We start from the raw sequence: 13989 nt of genomic DNA, 5'->3' as shown, positions 1-13989 counted from the left end.
GATCTAGAATACCGTTCTTCTAGATAAGGTAGAAATGCATCATGGTCAGTTACTGACATGTCAAATGAGCAATATGTTGAATCTATATCTCCTACCTCTTCAGAGGCGGGCTGTTGGGTTACTTGTTGTGGGGAGTCTTGCTTCTGGCCTGTGGATGAGCTCTGCTCTGTGGCCGTTGCTGTGGGGGAGGTCGCGACTTCCCCTGGTAGCGCTGGTCTACAAAAGGACGATTTGCCGTTCCATGCACGAAGCGTGAGGCTGCAGCGCTACGCGAGCCCGTCCAGCCCACATCGCGAGCCTGCCGGCGAGCTCCGCTGTTGAAGGGCCGTCTGTACGGATGGAAAGAGCCGCTCGGACGAGAAGTATGTTTCTACTGGGTCCTCATGACCCCAGCAGAGGCCTTATGTTGTTCTTTTAGATCTTTCATCTGTCTTGTGAGATCATCACCAAACAACAGCTGCGTGACTGGTGTAGAAGGCTTACAGAGATGCACGTATTCCGAGTTGATGTCCGGCTTAATCAGCTCCTTCCGCACGCAATTCAGTTCAAAGTGCGCATTACTCAATAGAGCAAGTGCGTCTTGCTGAGACTCGGAGATATCTCGCGCGTCGAGAGAGCGAAGAAGAGCCCCAATACCGCGAGTCAGACATTTCTGCACTCGCTGTAGTTTCAAATCACGATTACGCGTGACGGACTGCAAGTGTTCCCAAATGGGAGCGTTCACTTTAGGTGTATCGAGGTGGGGGCAGTTGCTCGGTGGGGGGTATTTTTCAACCGTTTCCTCGATGGCTTTATCTTCTAGTTTGTTGCCAATAAAGTAGTTCACCGATTTTGCGATTTCCTCGTCAACTGCCTCCCCAATCCCGAGGGGGATAGCATACTTGGCTGCCAACTGTGGTAGCTGTGCAGCAGGGGGAACCTCTTCCACCCCTTCGTCAAAATCGAACGGTCCATCACGCTCTGCGTCTTCAGACGTAGACGTATCAAAATCGTCCCCAACAAAATGGCGGACGTTAGTAGGCAAGCGGGAAAATTCCTCCGCTGTAGATTTCGATGTAGACGCGCCTGTATGTACCACAGCAGCACGGCTAGTGGTTTTATCATGCGATTGGGGAAGGTGTTTCACCACTTCGGCGAGGAGATTTTCAAGTTTGTCTAGACGAGAACTAACGTCCCCGGAGGTAGACGCCCGATCCTCGGAAGGGGCTTTCGATACCGTATGAGGAGCTTTTTTGGGAATTTTCTTAATCGTCTTCTTCCCTGAATCTTAAACCTTTCCGATGCTCACATTCTTCTGTACGTGCGCCGTACCGGCATCGCCGGAGGGAGGCGCTGGTGGTGGTAACTCTGACTTCGTGGCACAGACCTCCTGTCCACGTGTAGCACGTAAAGCGAAGGATGGATCGTGCTGCTCTTTCGAGCTCATATTTATCGAACCAATGTAACGATTAGGCTCGAAAGATGCGTCAAAACACTTCTCAGTAGGTTCCGGATGACCGGCGAAGCAAAATTTTCTCGCGAGAAGGAAAATTCCGGCGATGAATTTAAGGAAAAATTTCAAACCGCAGAGCTATGCAGGAGAACCTCCTGTCGGCTGGAACGAACGCGAACGTATTGCTGGACGCGCGTGCGGGCTCTCCTATTATTACTCTTTATGCATCGTAGTCTCTTTCGAGACTTCCGAAATAAAACAAGAAACAAAAATAAACAAATCCCATTTACATTCACGTTGGCTCTAATAAATGCAGCAAAATAAGAGGAGCATAATGCTTTATACAGGTTTCCTCTAAATGATATAATACCTTAAATGAAAAAGAAGTAGAGATATAAAGTTTTACATTTTCACACAACTGTTACTTACATCAAAACCATGTGTAAAATTGGTTGCACGAGGTGATGTTAAATCTCCAACTGACCTGTACGTACATAAATCTTCACTAACTTTTTTCTTTCTTTCACATGAAATCAATGAGAATAAATTTTGTCTTTTAGAGATCATGAATTCTGTTAGTGATCATGATTTCTGTAATCTCATTGATCTATCATGTATTCTAAATTACCAGTGTACTCGGTTACAAAATACAGGCCATCCACTTAATATTTCCCATATTTAGTGATGTCATTGCCCCATTGTACTTCATGTTTACATTGTTGCTGATATTAGTGCACAAGTGCTAAAAAGACAACATTGCTACCCCCTTCTTGTTCTAATGAAATGTAGGGAATACCAAAGATCTGGAGCCATATTCCATTCAGCCTTCAGCCTCAAGGAATATTTCACCAGACTGTAGATGTTTGCCTGTAGTTTATGTACAAGTAGGGGGTAGCTAATAGTATCTATCTATTGTAGTCTTCTAACGACCTAGCAGTGATAACTTTAATATGAAAATAGGGGTCTAAATTTCTGTTTCCTCTGTTGATAAAATGATCTCACCAGGGCATCTTTGAAGATGTGCAGTCTCCACTTTGGTGCTACATCCTTGGTCAACAGAGGCAGGATTTGTAGGCAAAGCTGCTTGGAAGAGTCCTCTGTATCAAACAGAAAAACATTTACTCTGAATGTGACTGAGATTAAGACGAGGCTTATAAGTGGCCAGTACAGGCAGCTGCTTACGGGAGGAGTAGGCTAGCCTATTGTTTGCAAGACATGCACTTGAGACATACATCCATTTCAAACTATATTCTTGAAGTTTATTCCACTGCTGCTGCATCATCTACAAATGAACAGTCACCAGAACTAATAAACTTGCCATTACTCGCAACATCTCTGTGGTAGAGTGGTGACAAAGAGGATGACTAACCTGTACAAGCTGTCTGTAACATTAGCAGCAATTCATCTGCAGTTTGTTTTTAGTCCATAAATATCTCAATGCTAAAATATCTGAACCAGCCACAAAGAAGTGCCTCTGAAATTGTATTTCAATAATTGACCTTACTTTTATCATCTATAAAGTCTTAATCAAAATACTCCCATATTCTGAGTCGCAGGGAATTTCAAATGATGAAATGAATGGTCATACAATTGCATCTATCACCTACTATACATCACTGCCGGAACTCTACAAAATCTGACTGCAATGAGAATAGTGAAAACAGAAATCTCACCCAGCTTTTCAGCCAGTTTATTGCTGAGAGTTGCAGCCTGCTTGGCAGTCAGATTCCCGAATGACTTTAAGTCAAGCCAGTTGGAATCCATCTGGAATAGTGAAGCCCAAAGACAACCGACTATTAAATTGGATGAACTCATACTCATGAACATAATTGTCATTGGCATTATTCGATGTAATATAAATCACTGTAAAATCTTTAATGAATCCAGAAATCAAATTTGAAGCTGAATATGTGTGCTTTGCAGCTTGAGGGTGTACTCCTTCGGCAACACAAGAGCTTCAAGTCTGCAATTATATGACCACATACGTGATTAGCAAAATGTAGAGAGCACACTTGATACAGCAATATTTGCAAAAAAAAAATGTCCCCTCATTATGAATTGCAACTGACAGTTTTAAGCCCGACAAGATTAATAATATCTTATGCTTGACTTACAGGTAGCCATGGAATACACAGTATCCACGTGGTAGCATGCAAGAACTGGACCGGAAGCTTCACTATGTCTATATAAACAAAAACAAACACAACCATGTCAGAGATATGTTAATTGCCATTCAGGGTGCATCAACGCTGCATATAGCTACACAGTCTTGATGACATGAGAATATTTTCGAGTCTGCAGAAAATAATTACCATCATGCTTTATTCTGTTTTGGCATTCAAACGAGAGAAATGAATGTACACAATTTTCCAGTTATAACATATGACATTACTATTGTGGACACTGACATCACAGCACAGTGAGGGCATAACATAAGTTGTGTTTGTACATGTGAGCAATCAGTAATGATCTTGAGCACTATACTGAGACATGAACTGTTCACCTGCAGTTTTTCAACCAAAATGTGCCATAAAGACAGCACATCTCCTATGCTCATATACATTCATTTGCAACCTCAAATTATGAAGTTCCTAGGAATTTACTATTCAGTGACTTGTAAATGATATTGAAGACCCAATAACACACATTTAACCCGTTGAGGACGAGACCCAAGTATACTCGGGCAGGTGTCTTCTGGAAATGCATGTTATAGCGAAATCAGCCTGTCCTCGACAGGTTAATAAATCAATTTGTGAGAACGGCAAGACAGAAGGATAATACCTGCAACTGACAGAACAGCGCCAATGCAGCGACAGATACACTCAAAGCAAGACTGGATGAGGCCCTCGCTCTCCCTCTTGTGGCCCCCCTCCTCTCCACTCCTTCTGGTTGCCATGGCGACCCCTCCTCCCATCTCTGCCAAATGCTGCAGGGTCCTCTGCCACAGCCCACTGAGCCTCTCCAGATCCTCCATGTTCATCCACATGGACAGCTCTGCCTTTGCCTCGGCATCCCCCTCTCTCCCTCCTCCAGCCCTCTTCTTCCTGGATGCGGTCCTGGGCGCAGCCGCCTGCCCGTCTCTGGGGTTGCCACGCCGATGATGTCGACTGCAGCACCTGCTGATGATCTCTGTGAGGCATCGGGTGGCCTCCACAACATGGTACAGACTCTACATGGAAAATGCATCATGAGATAACTGATTACAAAGCTAATAATGACCGACTGGCCAAGGGTGAAAGGTTTGAAATGCATTGTGGAAATTATCACTTTCGAAGGACACTTCATACTACCAAAGAAAGATAGATACATTGTTATATTCCTTGCAAAAAGTCAATTAAAAAGAGAATTTACACATAACGTATATGTGGATTCAGTGAATGCATTATTAGCAGAAGAACATAAAGGAAATTCTGATGATCTTTTGGATAGATCAATCCAATTGCATCTACTCAGTTCAACTCAGAATGCATAGCATCTGGGTCCATGACTTGGTACATGTAGATCAGCACTAGTGTCCCCAAGTTGGAGACCAGTACGATTAAGAGAGAATGAAGTACACGATCAACATTATGATTTGTTTACACAAGTAGTATATGTACTCTGCTGTATGTTTGTACAAATAGAAGTTGGGAATATTTTCTGGTATCTGCAAACATATCTTCCATTTGGCCCATTTTTATGCAACATCAGGGAATGAGTACAAGTTCTGTGACAATGCAAAACAGCTTGAAACGATGTATTCAACTAGCAAATTAACTACAAGCACGCTTTTCATTTTGTTTTGCTACATCAACACAACTCACATACTTCATGGTGGATGTGTATCTCTCTGTTCTTCCTTTACCTTAAAGTAGGTTCCAAGAATATATACACAATACATGTATATATAGAGTACAATTTTATGTACATCTTGGTTGATCACTGCTCTAGGGATTAGCTCATCCACAACATCATTAAATGGAAGATTCAACATCACAGTCAGGGTTCAACAATAACTTTTTTTTCTCTGACGGTCTGTCTAACAAACTAAAATCTTCGAATCTGACATTTTGGTGGCTCAGAACAATAGGATAGTATTAAAATTCTGTCTGGATTTTAGCTGATCCATCGAGACACCAAAAGAAAAATTTTTAGCAGCCCCAGGCCCTGGGCCAACAGGCCATAGTATACATGCATGTCGAGCCCTGTCATAGTCCCGATGTCTATGCATTACTGACATTGCATGCAGTGGTTTATGAATTTTACCAGGGATTTCATACCTTGTTATCAGAGGTGTTAATGCCGCACAGCGAATCCCGCTTATAAATGATTTCCTGTAAGGTGGGGGACTTTTTCGACATCGGCTCACAATCCCCTCCTGCATGAGTCCGTCTGTTTGATCATATACAAGCATTGAAAGGAATAGGAAGTACCTGCACATCACACACATTAAAAGAATTTCATTTTTTCCTCCCTCTCTAAAATGCTGCCACCTCCGCTATCCATATTCACCAATGTCCTTCGAAATTGGTAACATATATCTAAGTGTGATGTTGACTCGATAAATTTGTGAACATATATTTATGAACTCATAAATCCTTACAAAATGGATGAAAACATATGTAGCACAGGGCAAATTATGAACAGTATTAAACATACAATGTAGGGGCACTGGTACAGCTGTAAATGTGACAAGGGAATAGATAGGTTTTTCGAATGCAGCTCACTTCTCTGGTCTACCAGGCGCCCCCCTCCCCCTCCAGATCTCGACCGTTGAAAGCGCGATCGCGACGAAAATTGGCACACACATTGCCTTTGACTAATCTAAAACACTACAGTTGATTTTTCAAAAAATTATGATTAAGACTAAATTATGCTAATTTATGCATAATGATGCATGAAATTAGACTATTTGGTATAAATCACTGAAATAAAGCTAGTGTAAATATTCTTTTAAGTGTTCTCAGCAAATATAAGAGAAAAAAATGCACCATCAGATAAATTTCTTAAGTATTTTCTTATTTTTTAATTTCTTATGTATTTCCTGGTTTTTTCTTGATGTTTTCTATTGTTTTTAAGATGAAATTTGGTCACAACAGTGTTTCAAAAATGAAAATATGTTTTAATTGATTTTAATCAATAAAACCCCCAAATAATCATGCTTTAATGAAATCTGACTGTATGCACAGTTTGCATTGAAATTGTACAATAGTCATGAATTCACGTTTTCGAACAATTTTTGGTCTGACATGCATGTACATATTTATGTACACCAAATTTGGTGTCAAAAGATGCGGGAGACTCAAAAGAAAAAAGTCATGAAACATCAGGGCGATAGCTTTTTGCGATGGCGATACATCGCATGGAATGTCGAGGGGGACCTCAGAGGCCCCCCGGCCTCTGAAGGGTTAAGTTCAGAACATTCGTGCAAGTTGGCCACGAAAGCAAGACTGGGGATGTGATGATTAATAATTAGTTCAAAGTAAAGGTTAAATTAACAAATTCAAGAGCATTGTTTCCATCACATAGAGGAGTTGTCTTCCCTTTCCCCCACAACTTACTACCTCTCACAGACATTTGGAAATGGTGTCGCTTTAAAGGTACTCTTTACCAGTGGGAGCAGTGATCTAGAAAAAAAAAATGTTGAAGTTATCACATTTGATGCATATGTGTACATGTAGGTCAGTTGTATTGAAAAAATCCTACCGTAAACCATAACTGTAAACGGTTTAGTCTAGAAACATTTTTATTCTATTGTTTATATCTTGTATGTTCAACATTAAGTAACAATGATTATACTGATTTACATTGGTTGTTTCTATCACTAACTCACATTTTAGGTCTATTTTGAAGCACTTAAGCTGGGATTTTGTTTCATCTGCAAATGGTAGATAATGCCTTTAGAAGAAGCTAACCTTGAGGAGGCTGACTTCCCATCTGATAACCTCTTCCTGGACAGCTTGGTCCCTGTCACCTCCGGTGCCTCATCTCCACTACTGGTGTCAGTCAGGTCGATTACACAGCTGCTGCCGGCAGTGACCACTTCACTCAAGGTACCAGAGGACTTCCGGTCTCCAGGCCCAGCAGGCTGTTCTTTTTCCAGAGCAGCAGTGACTGGTTGGAGCTCACGCTCAATAGCAAGCTCCAGTGGAAGAACTACACACTGGTTTTGGGTGTATATATATATATTTTTTTTAATAACAGGTATTAGAAATGAAGGTAAACTTTACACAAGACAATATCGTCGGCTGAGAATGATCGGGTGTTGTGTCACTTCTGGCTCTTCTGAGATAATTGCCTTTAAAGATTTGGAGCCCTATCCAGAATTTAAAAAAAAATTAAAAACCAACCTTTACTGGAAGCACTGTACATCTGTGATTCTTCTCTTTATATGTGTGTCTAAATTACCATGATAGTTTGTGCGTACACAGTTGAATTTGAAACAAGATACACATATTGCAAATACATGTATTTCAAAAATATGTAACAAACAATTTCATATACTGTTTAGAATGGTCAACTGGCATAACCTTCTATACCAGATGTTGTACCAATATATATTAGGTATATTTGTATAGTCGGAAAAGTATATACCAGTCTTTTATGGCAGATTTATTTTTAGACAGGTAGAAAATTTATTTTTTTTTTTTTTAAGTGTGATATAATTGTTGGTATTAATTATTTAAGTATGAAAATACTCTTAGAAATCATGGATTAGATTATTAGATATTAGGTTTAAAAAAATATGCATTATGTAATGACTCTGCAAATTCTTTATCAAATCAATAAAAATGCAAGGACTACTTACAAAAAAAAAGTTTCCATTTCTTTAAGGCATGAAAAAATATTTTATTCAACACAAAATGTAAAAAATGTTTCATAGATGTACTTTATGATTTCATTTATTTTTTTTTGTAATATGCAAAAATTGTATTTTTTTCATCATACAGAAATGTATTGTTATCAGTGTTTTTATTTCATATTTTCATTTCATATCAAATTTTAATGGTCAGCCGAATTTTGATATTTTCAGTTGTTATTATAGTATTCATAATGTCATCATTTTTATTCTCCCTCTAATTTCATATGTCATTTTTTATTCAATGATGAATCTCAATGTGGAAAAGAACACTGATCAGATCTCAAAGATCACTATGCGCAAATACCATTTAACCAGAGTCTGTTTAATGGATCTGGCTGACAGTTTGACCACAGTCCTTGAGTATTCAACCCAGAGAAACTATGCTTTTAAGTCCCTTTCAGCAGATTGTCTGTGCATTGAACTACTACTCTCCTGGTGCTGTGATGGACACCAGCAGCACAATCACTGGCAATGACGATAAAGTAGTGATCAAAAGTCGCAGGATGAAGAGTGAGTTTTGACAGATCACAAAGATTACAGTGCACACCAGTTACTGTAAGAACGTGAATGGGGAGGTACAAGTCCTGGGGCCTGTTTCACTAAGCTCCGGGATCAATCCTAAGTTCAATTCAATTGATCTCAGGGGGAGTTGTGGGATCGATCATTCCCAAAAAGTTGGGAACTGTTTCACTAAGCCATATGGGAACGATACAGAGCCAGGCATTGAACACAAAGTTGGGATTGATTCAGATCAGACCTAAGTTGGGAAAGATACATAGACATTCAACGTGGCTGCCATCTTATCAGTACAAGTGGAGAGAGCTCGTAGGCGAGAGCGGGTTTTCCGAGACAGAACAAACTCGCTCCACCTCTACAATGATGCTGAAATGCTCAAAAGGTACAGGTTCTCAAGAAGAGGGGTACTTCATATCCTTGATATGTTGGAAAATAAAGTGAAACCCCAAACATCCAAAGTCAAGCTCTCACAGCCCAGCAAAAGATATTTGCGACCCTTGGGTTTTATGTGATGGGGAGTCTGCTCGAACAGATCTCAACAATTCATGGTTGCAGCATCCCGTCAATTTCTAGGGCTGTCAAAGAAGTGACGATGGCACTGGCCTGAAAGAAAAGCCAGGTAAATATTCTTTCAATGCCACCTACCATTGTAAAGTACGCCAATATGATGGCTTTAGATTGCTCTACGCTTCTATACTAGCGTACTATCTATGCTTTAGGTATGACCACGAAAGAGCGATTTCAAAGTTTCAAATCATACCTTCTGCTTAGTTGGAGTTGCAATTTTTCTGCTACAATATCGGTCACTGTCGATCATATCCCCGTTCAATAATAGTAAAATGGTCGAACTCAATTAAATATCGTTTCCAAGCAACGATCGATTTAGTGAAACAGGTCACAAGAGTCGTTCCCAGGATGGTATCAATCCCAGAGTTGGGATCGGTCTTGGGTTGGATCGATTTCCCATGTTTGTGAAACAGGCCCCTGTACATGTAGAACTCATTAAACAGACTGTAGAAACAAGTGGACCAGAGATGCCTGTCTTGGACAATGAGGACTAGCTCTATTAATGACACATATGAGTTCTATGTATTATAAGTTGCTCTCATATCTATTGATAATTGTTCATTATAATTTGAGTGAGTAATTTTGTCAATTGGAGTTACCGCACAATTATAATTATTGTAATATTGAACATACTTTCAAATCCTCAGTGCATGCTAGAGTGTACATCTTAGGTCTAGTTATATTGTATGTACATGTGTCATACAGTTGTTCTATGACAGTTTACTTTCAGTATATTGTCATTTGAGATTATGCAATAAATATTTTTAAAAAAATAGATATGCTATATCCTCAAGTGTTCTTGTCTTTTCATTTTGTTTTCTATATTTTAGTGTTATGCTCTATCCATGTTATTTATATTCATCTTTACACTCGGTTCATTACTGGGACCTATGCGTAACAAGCTTGCTTTTAATTAGGGTCCATCATATTTCTTTGGCATTTATAATTAGATTGAAACTTTTAGAGTTTGACCACCCTCTCCTATTTGTTTACAATAATTTATTGTGCATCCTGGCTGCATATTTTGCATTATTTTACTTTTTAATATTTGATGCATTTTTTAAATTGAGAAATAGAAAATAAATCAAAATAGAAAAAAAAAAATTCTGCTCCAGACAATGACTTCTGGATTTCAGTATTAGGCACACAAAAACATATTGACATTCTATTTAGCTCCTAACTTCAAGCGCATCTACAGTGATTGGAACAATCAATCACAAAGTTGTTTATGATATGCACATATGCGGTTGATCACAAGTTGCAATCAATCGCAAATGAATTAGCATATCTAGGGCCCAGGATACATTTGCACCGCATGGTATGCACTTGCATCTCTCAGTGTGATTTGAATAACATTGTTTTTAAAAAGGCGAAGTATAGGGCAAGTGCAAGTTTAAGTGAAATATATCCAGAAGGTAACGTTTATATTCTTTGTTTTGGTTTGCCTTGTTGTTGTTGTTTTCGATCACGCATATTTTTGAAAAAGGCGTGAGCGTGAAAGACATCTTGACATTATGTTAATCATTGGAGAATGCAAATTCCTCTCAAGTTCAATGTCAATAAATAGTGGAAACAGTGCACGTAATATGAGAGTTTCACAATGGCCAGTCCCCAAAAAGTGTTTATCGTCGAGAAATTTGAGGAGAGAACGAGGAGAGGACAGGGGAGCAAATTTCTTGTAGGAACACTGTACGTAGTTGGGGGGGATTGCAAGGGAAGAATTGTACCTTGCTATGCGAACAACTACTCATCACATCAGGCGAAGAGTCTCCTGGACACACAATACGGACAGAGACTGATTCTTACTGATGTCCACGAGAGTCCCAAAACTCTAAGAGTGACAGGGAAAAGTAAGGTAAGTTAGCAATTAATGTTTCATGTCAGGATATGCCTACTAGTAAGTATAGACTGTGCAAGATGCATGATTTAAAGGCATAACATTCAAATGGAGCAATGATTGAAAAAAAAAGTTCCAATTACTGTATTACATGTGATGCATATATGTTTGGTTCAGTTGCATTTACCAAACACTGATTTTTACTTCATTTTGTAGATCTTCACCAAAGTGAGCAATTTTGCGGGAGATACGAAGGTGATAGACGACTTCGTCAACCCACAGGTCGTTTCTGTGGCAGAGGCGAGAGGAGCTCCCCTCAAGAGATGCTTAAGGATCTGTGGGGACATCACGGAAGTGAGTACAGTTTTCTCAATACACTATCAAACCATTATTTTGTGCAGTCTTCTACTGGCAAAATATCGTTAAAAATGGCACATTTTTTTGCTCTTTCATATTTCATACGAGGTTTCTATTTATCTGAGCAACACAAATGTTAGAAACCTGAAATGAAGTGTCAGCCAAAACGATACAATTCCTTTAATATGGGTACAACATGACTATGTCGGGGGAAAAAAAAAGCGGGCACATACACGCACAGTTGTAAACATAACTCCAATTTGCAGCGCCAAAGGGCTATGTGCTCATGTCACTTTGGACAAGTTACTACTTGAGCGGTATTTACATGTAACAATCATGAAAACTTGTCGAGGTAAACTTTTACATTTCATGCGAGTTCGTAAAAAGCATATCTAAATATTCAATTGTCGTTGAATCTGTACCGTTTAGATCAGTCGTGCATTACAGTAACGCATATGTCAGGTGTGCATACCTGATGTGGGAAACTAATGCACAATGTATCTTGCTCGGTGAACGGGAGTTCACTTCCGATTAACGAATTGCAGTAAACAATTGTGTTACATAAAATGACCCATGATAGTAATTAGAGAAATATGACAGTTCACAGATAAATTTCTATCTAATTTTTTGTAGTAACAGTTTTGCTGAGTTTGACACAAAGGTGTCTAGTTTTGAAATAGTAAACATGTGGGTTGACCATGTATGAATACATGACATAGATAGTTGCCACCGTTTAGCTATTAACTACATAGATGTATTTTTCTTTTATGTTTCCTGCTTGGGACATTTGCTTCATTTTTACATCTGCCAATGAATGAGGTGATAATGGTTTACATGCAAATAGCGTTAATTTGGATCTTTGTTTTGTATTTTTGTGTGAAAAAACACACAAAAAGTTGTCAAGTTATTCAAATAGAACTTTTGAATTGAGAGTACATGTACTTATCGTTTCGTTAGAGTAATGAGGTAATGATCGGTTTTGACATTTCATTTGCTTTCTTTATACATTGTAGGCGGGAGAATTCGTAGAGACCGCAGGGTACACAAGAAAATCGATGAAAATAGAAAATGATGGTGCCAAATTGGACGTCGTACTCTGGGGGGAAGCCGCTGTTGCAGGGAATGACCTCATGTGCGGAAGAAAGGTGACAATAACTGCTGTGATTAAAGAGGAAGGACGCGTTTCAAGTATGCGTTTTAGCAAGATCGAGGTAAATGTTCATTTTACAAAAATTGCAATGTTACTTTCTATTAGCAGGCATTTCAAGGTCACGATTCAAACACACACACACACATACATGAATCCTATTTGGATATCATTTGGCATTATACATGTAAATTTATAGGTTCTGTTTAGGTTACAATATTGTATTTAAGTATTTAATGCTCCAGTGTATGCCAGATCGCCCAGGATCTGATCTAGGGTGATCACGGAAGAGATCTATGTTTATGCTTTGGGTATAATTCTTGGACATGATATAATACGGGAGGTGAACAAGGAAACTTTTGGAGGTCAAACACGTATGGCATAATCAGGGGACTGATGTTCCACGAGCAAAGCGAGGCCGAGTTGTCCCACTAGAGTCCGAGTTTAGTCTGACTCCAATCGGGAAAGTTCGGAGATGCGAACTTTTTTGGTTAATATTTCGAATTTTCGTCATTACCCAACAAATATCTTGTTATTGCAGGTTTATTTGAAACATTTCTTAGGCACCAGGTAAATATTGAGATGAAATTTGATGATTTTGCAAGCAGGCCAGAACGATATTTTGCCTTGATTCAGGCCTTGTCCGTGTAGCTGCCGTGTTCATACTGTATGTATAGTCCTATCAACGCTCGCTCGTTGTCGGTCCCATTCCCAGGTGAAAACTATCCCAGATCTCTCGGGATCATCGTGTAGGTCATTCATGATCTGTGTTTATAAAATTATTGACTGGGGCCTACAGGAGAACATGGACAAAGCTTTTGTTCATTCCATAATTACGGGGACGAATACAATTTGAACAAGAGCAAAGAATTTGTACTTTGTCTGTTGCAATGTACATGTGTTATACATTAATAAGCTGTTCAACCCATGAATTCAGGGAATTTTGGCGAACGCTACAAGAGTCAATGTTCATGATAAGGTATGTTAAACAAATTTTAATTCGTTCAATGATAATTTCGAAAAGAGCTTTGAGCTGTATCTTGTGAAATAATTACTGAAAACATAACTGCCATAGGAAAGTGATTCATATAATTCTGGTAACTTATGACAAATGATAAAGAATAGATCAAGTAGTATAATATATGGTTGTAAAAGGTCAATCCATGCCAAATCAACAAAATTTCAGATACTAATTACTGGTACAATTCTAAAGAAATATTTGTAAGATGGTGACAAATTGTGTATTTATTGTTCATTGTGTCTATCTTGCTGTCATTTTTCCACAGTGTTCA

At 39.1% G+C, this 13989-nt stretch overlaps 2 protein-coding genes across 2 annotated transcripts in view; both read right to left on the bottom strand.

The window, feature by feature from the left end:
- LOC139722290 (serine/threonine-protein kinase ATR-like) overlaps positions 1 to 5790 on the bottom strand; it is a 57251-nt gene extending 51461 nt beyond the window's left edge. Inside the window, 5 exon segments of the mRNA XM_071633599.1 lie at positions 2435 to 2529; positions 3106 to 3196; positions 3547 to 3614; positions 4214 to 4601; positions 5692 to 5790. Of these exon segments, the coding sequence (XP_071489700.1) occupies positions 2435 to 2529; positions 3106 to 3196; positions 3547 to 3614; positions 4214 to 4601; positions 5692 to 5772 (723 nt within the window). The 5' untranslated portion in view covers positions 5773 to 5790.
- A 947-nt stretch (positions 5791 to 6737) lies between these two features.
- Positions 6738 to 13989, bottom strand: part of LOC139722327 (serine/threonine-protein kinase atr-like) — a 30213-nt gene continuing 22961 nt past the window's right edge. Inside the window, exons 11-12 of the mRNA XM_071633637.1 lie at positions 7327 to 7574; positions 6738 to 6861 (exon numbers count right to left, since the gene is read on the bottom strand). Of these exons, the coding sequence (XP_071489738.1) occupies positions 6738 to 6861; positions 7327 to 7574 (372 nt within the window). The remainder of the gene's footprint in view (positions 6862 to 7326; positions 7575 to 13989) is intronic.

Source organism: Diadema antillarum, unplaced genomic scaffold (genome assembly GCF_040938485.1).
Source record: "Diadema antillarum isolate AM-2024a unplaced genomic scaffold, OU_Dant_1.0 scf00000163, whole genome shotgun sequence".
Classification (NCBI taxonomy): Eukaryota; Metazoa; Echinodermata; class Echinoidea; order Diadematoida; family Diadematidae; genus Diadema; species Diadema antillarum.
The sequence above is the reverse complement of the archived record's forward strand: the minus strand, read 5'-3'. Positions and strand labels throughout refer to the sequence as shown.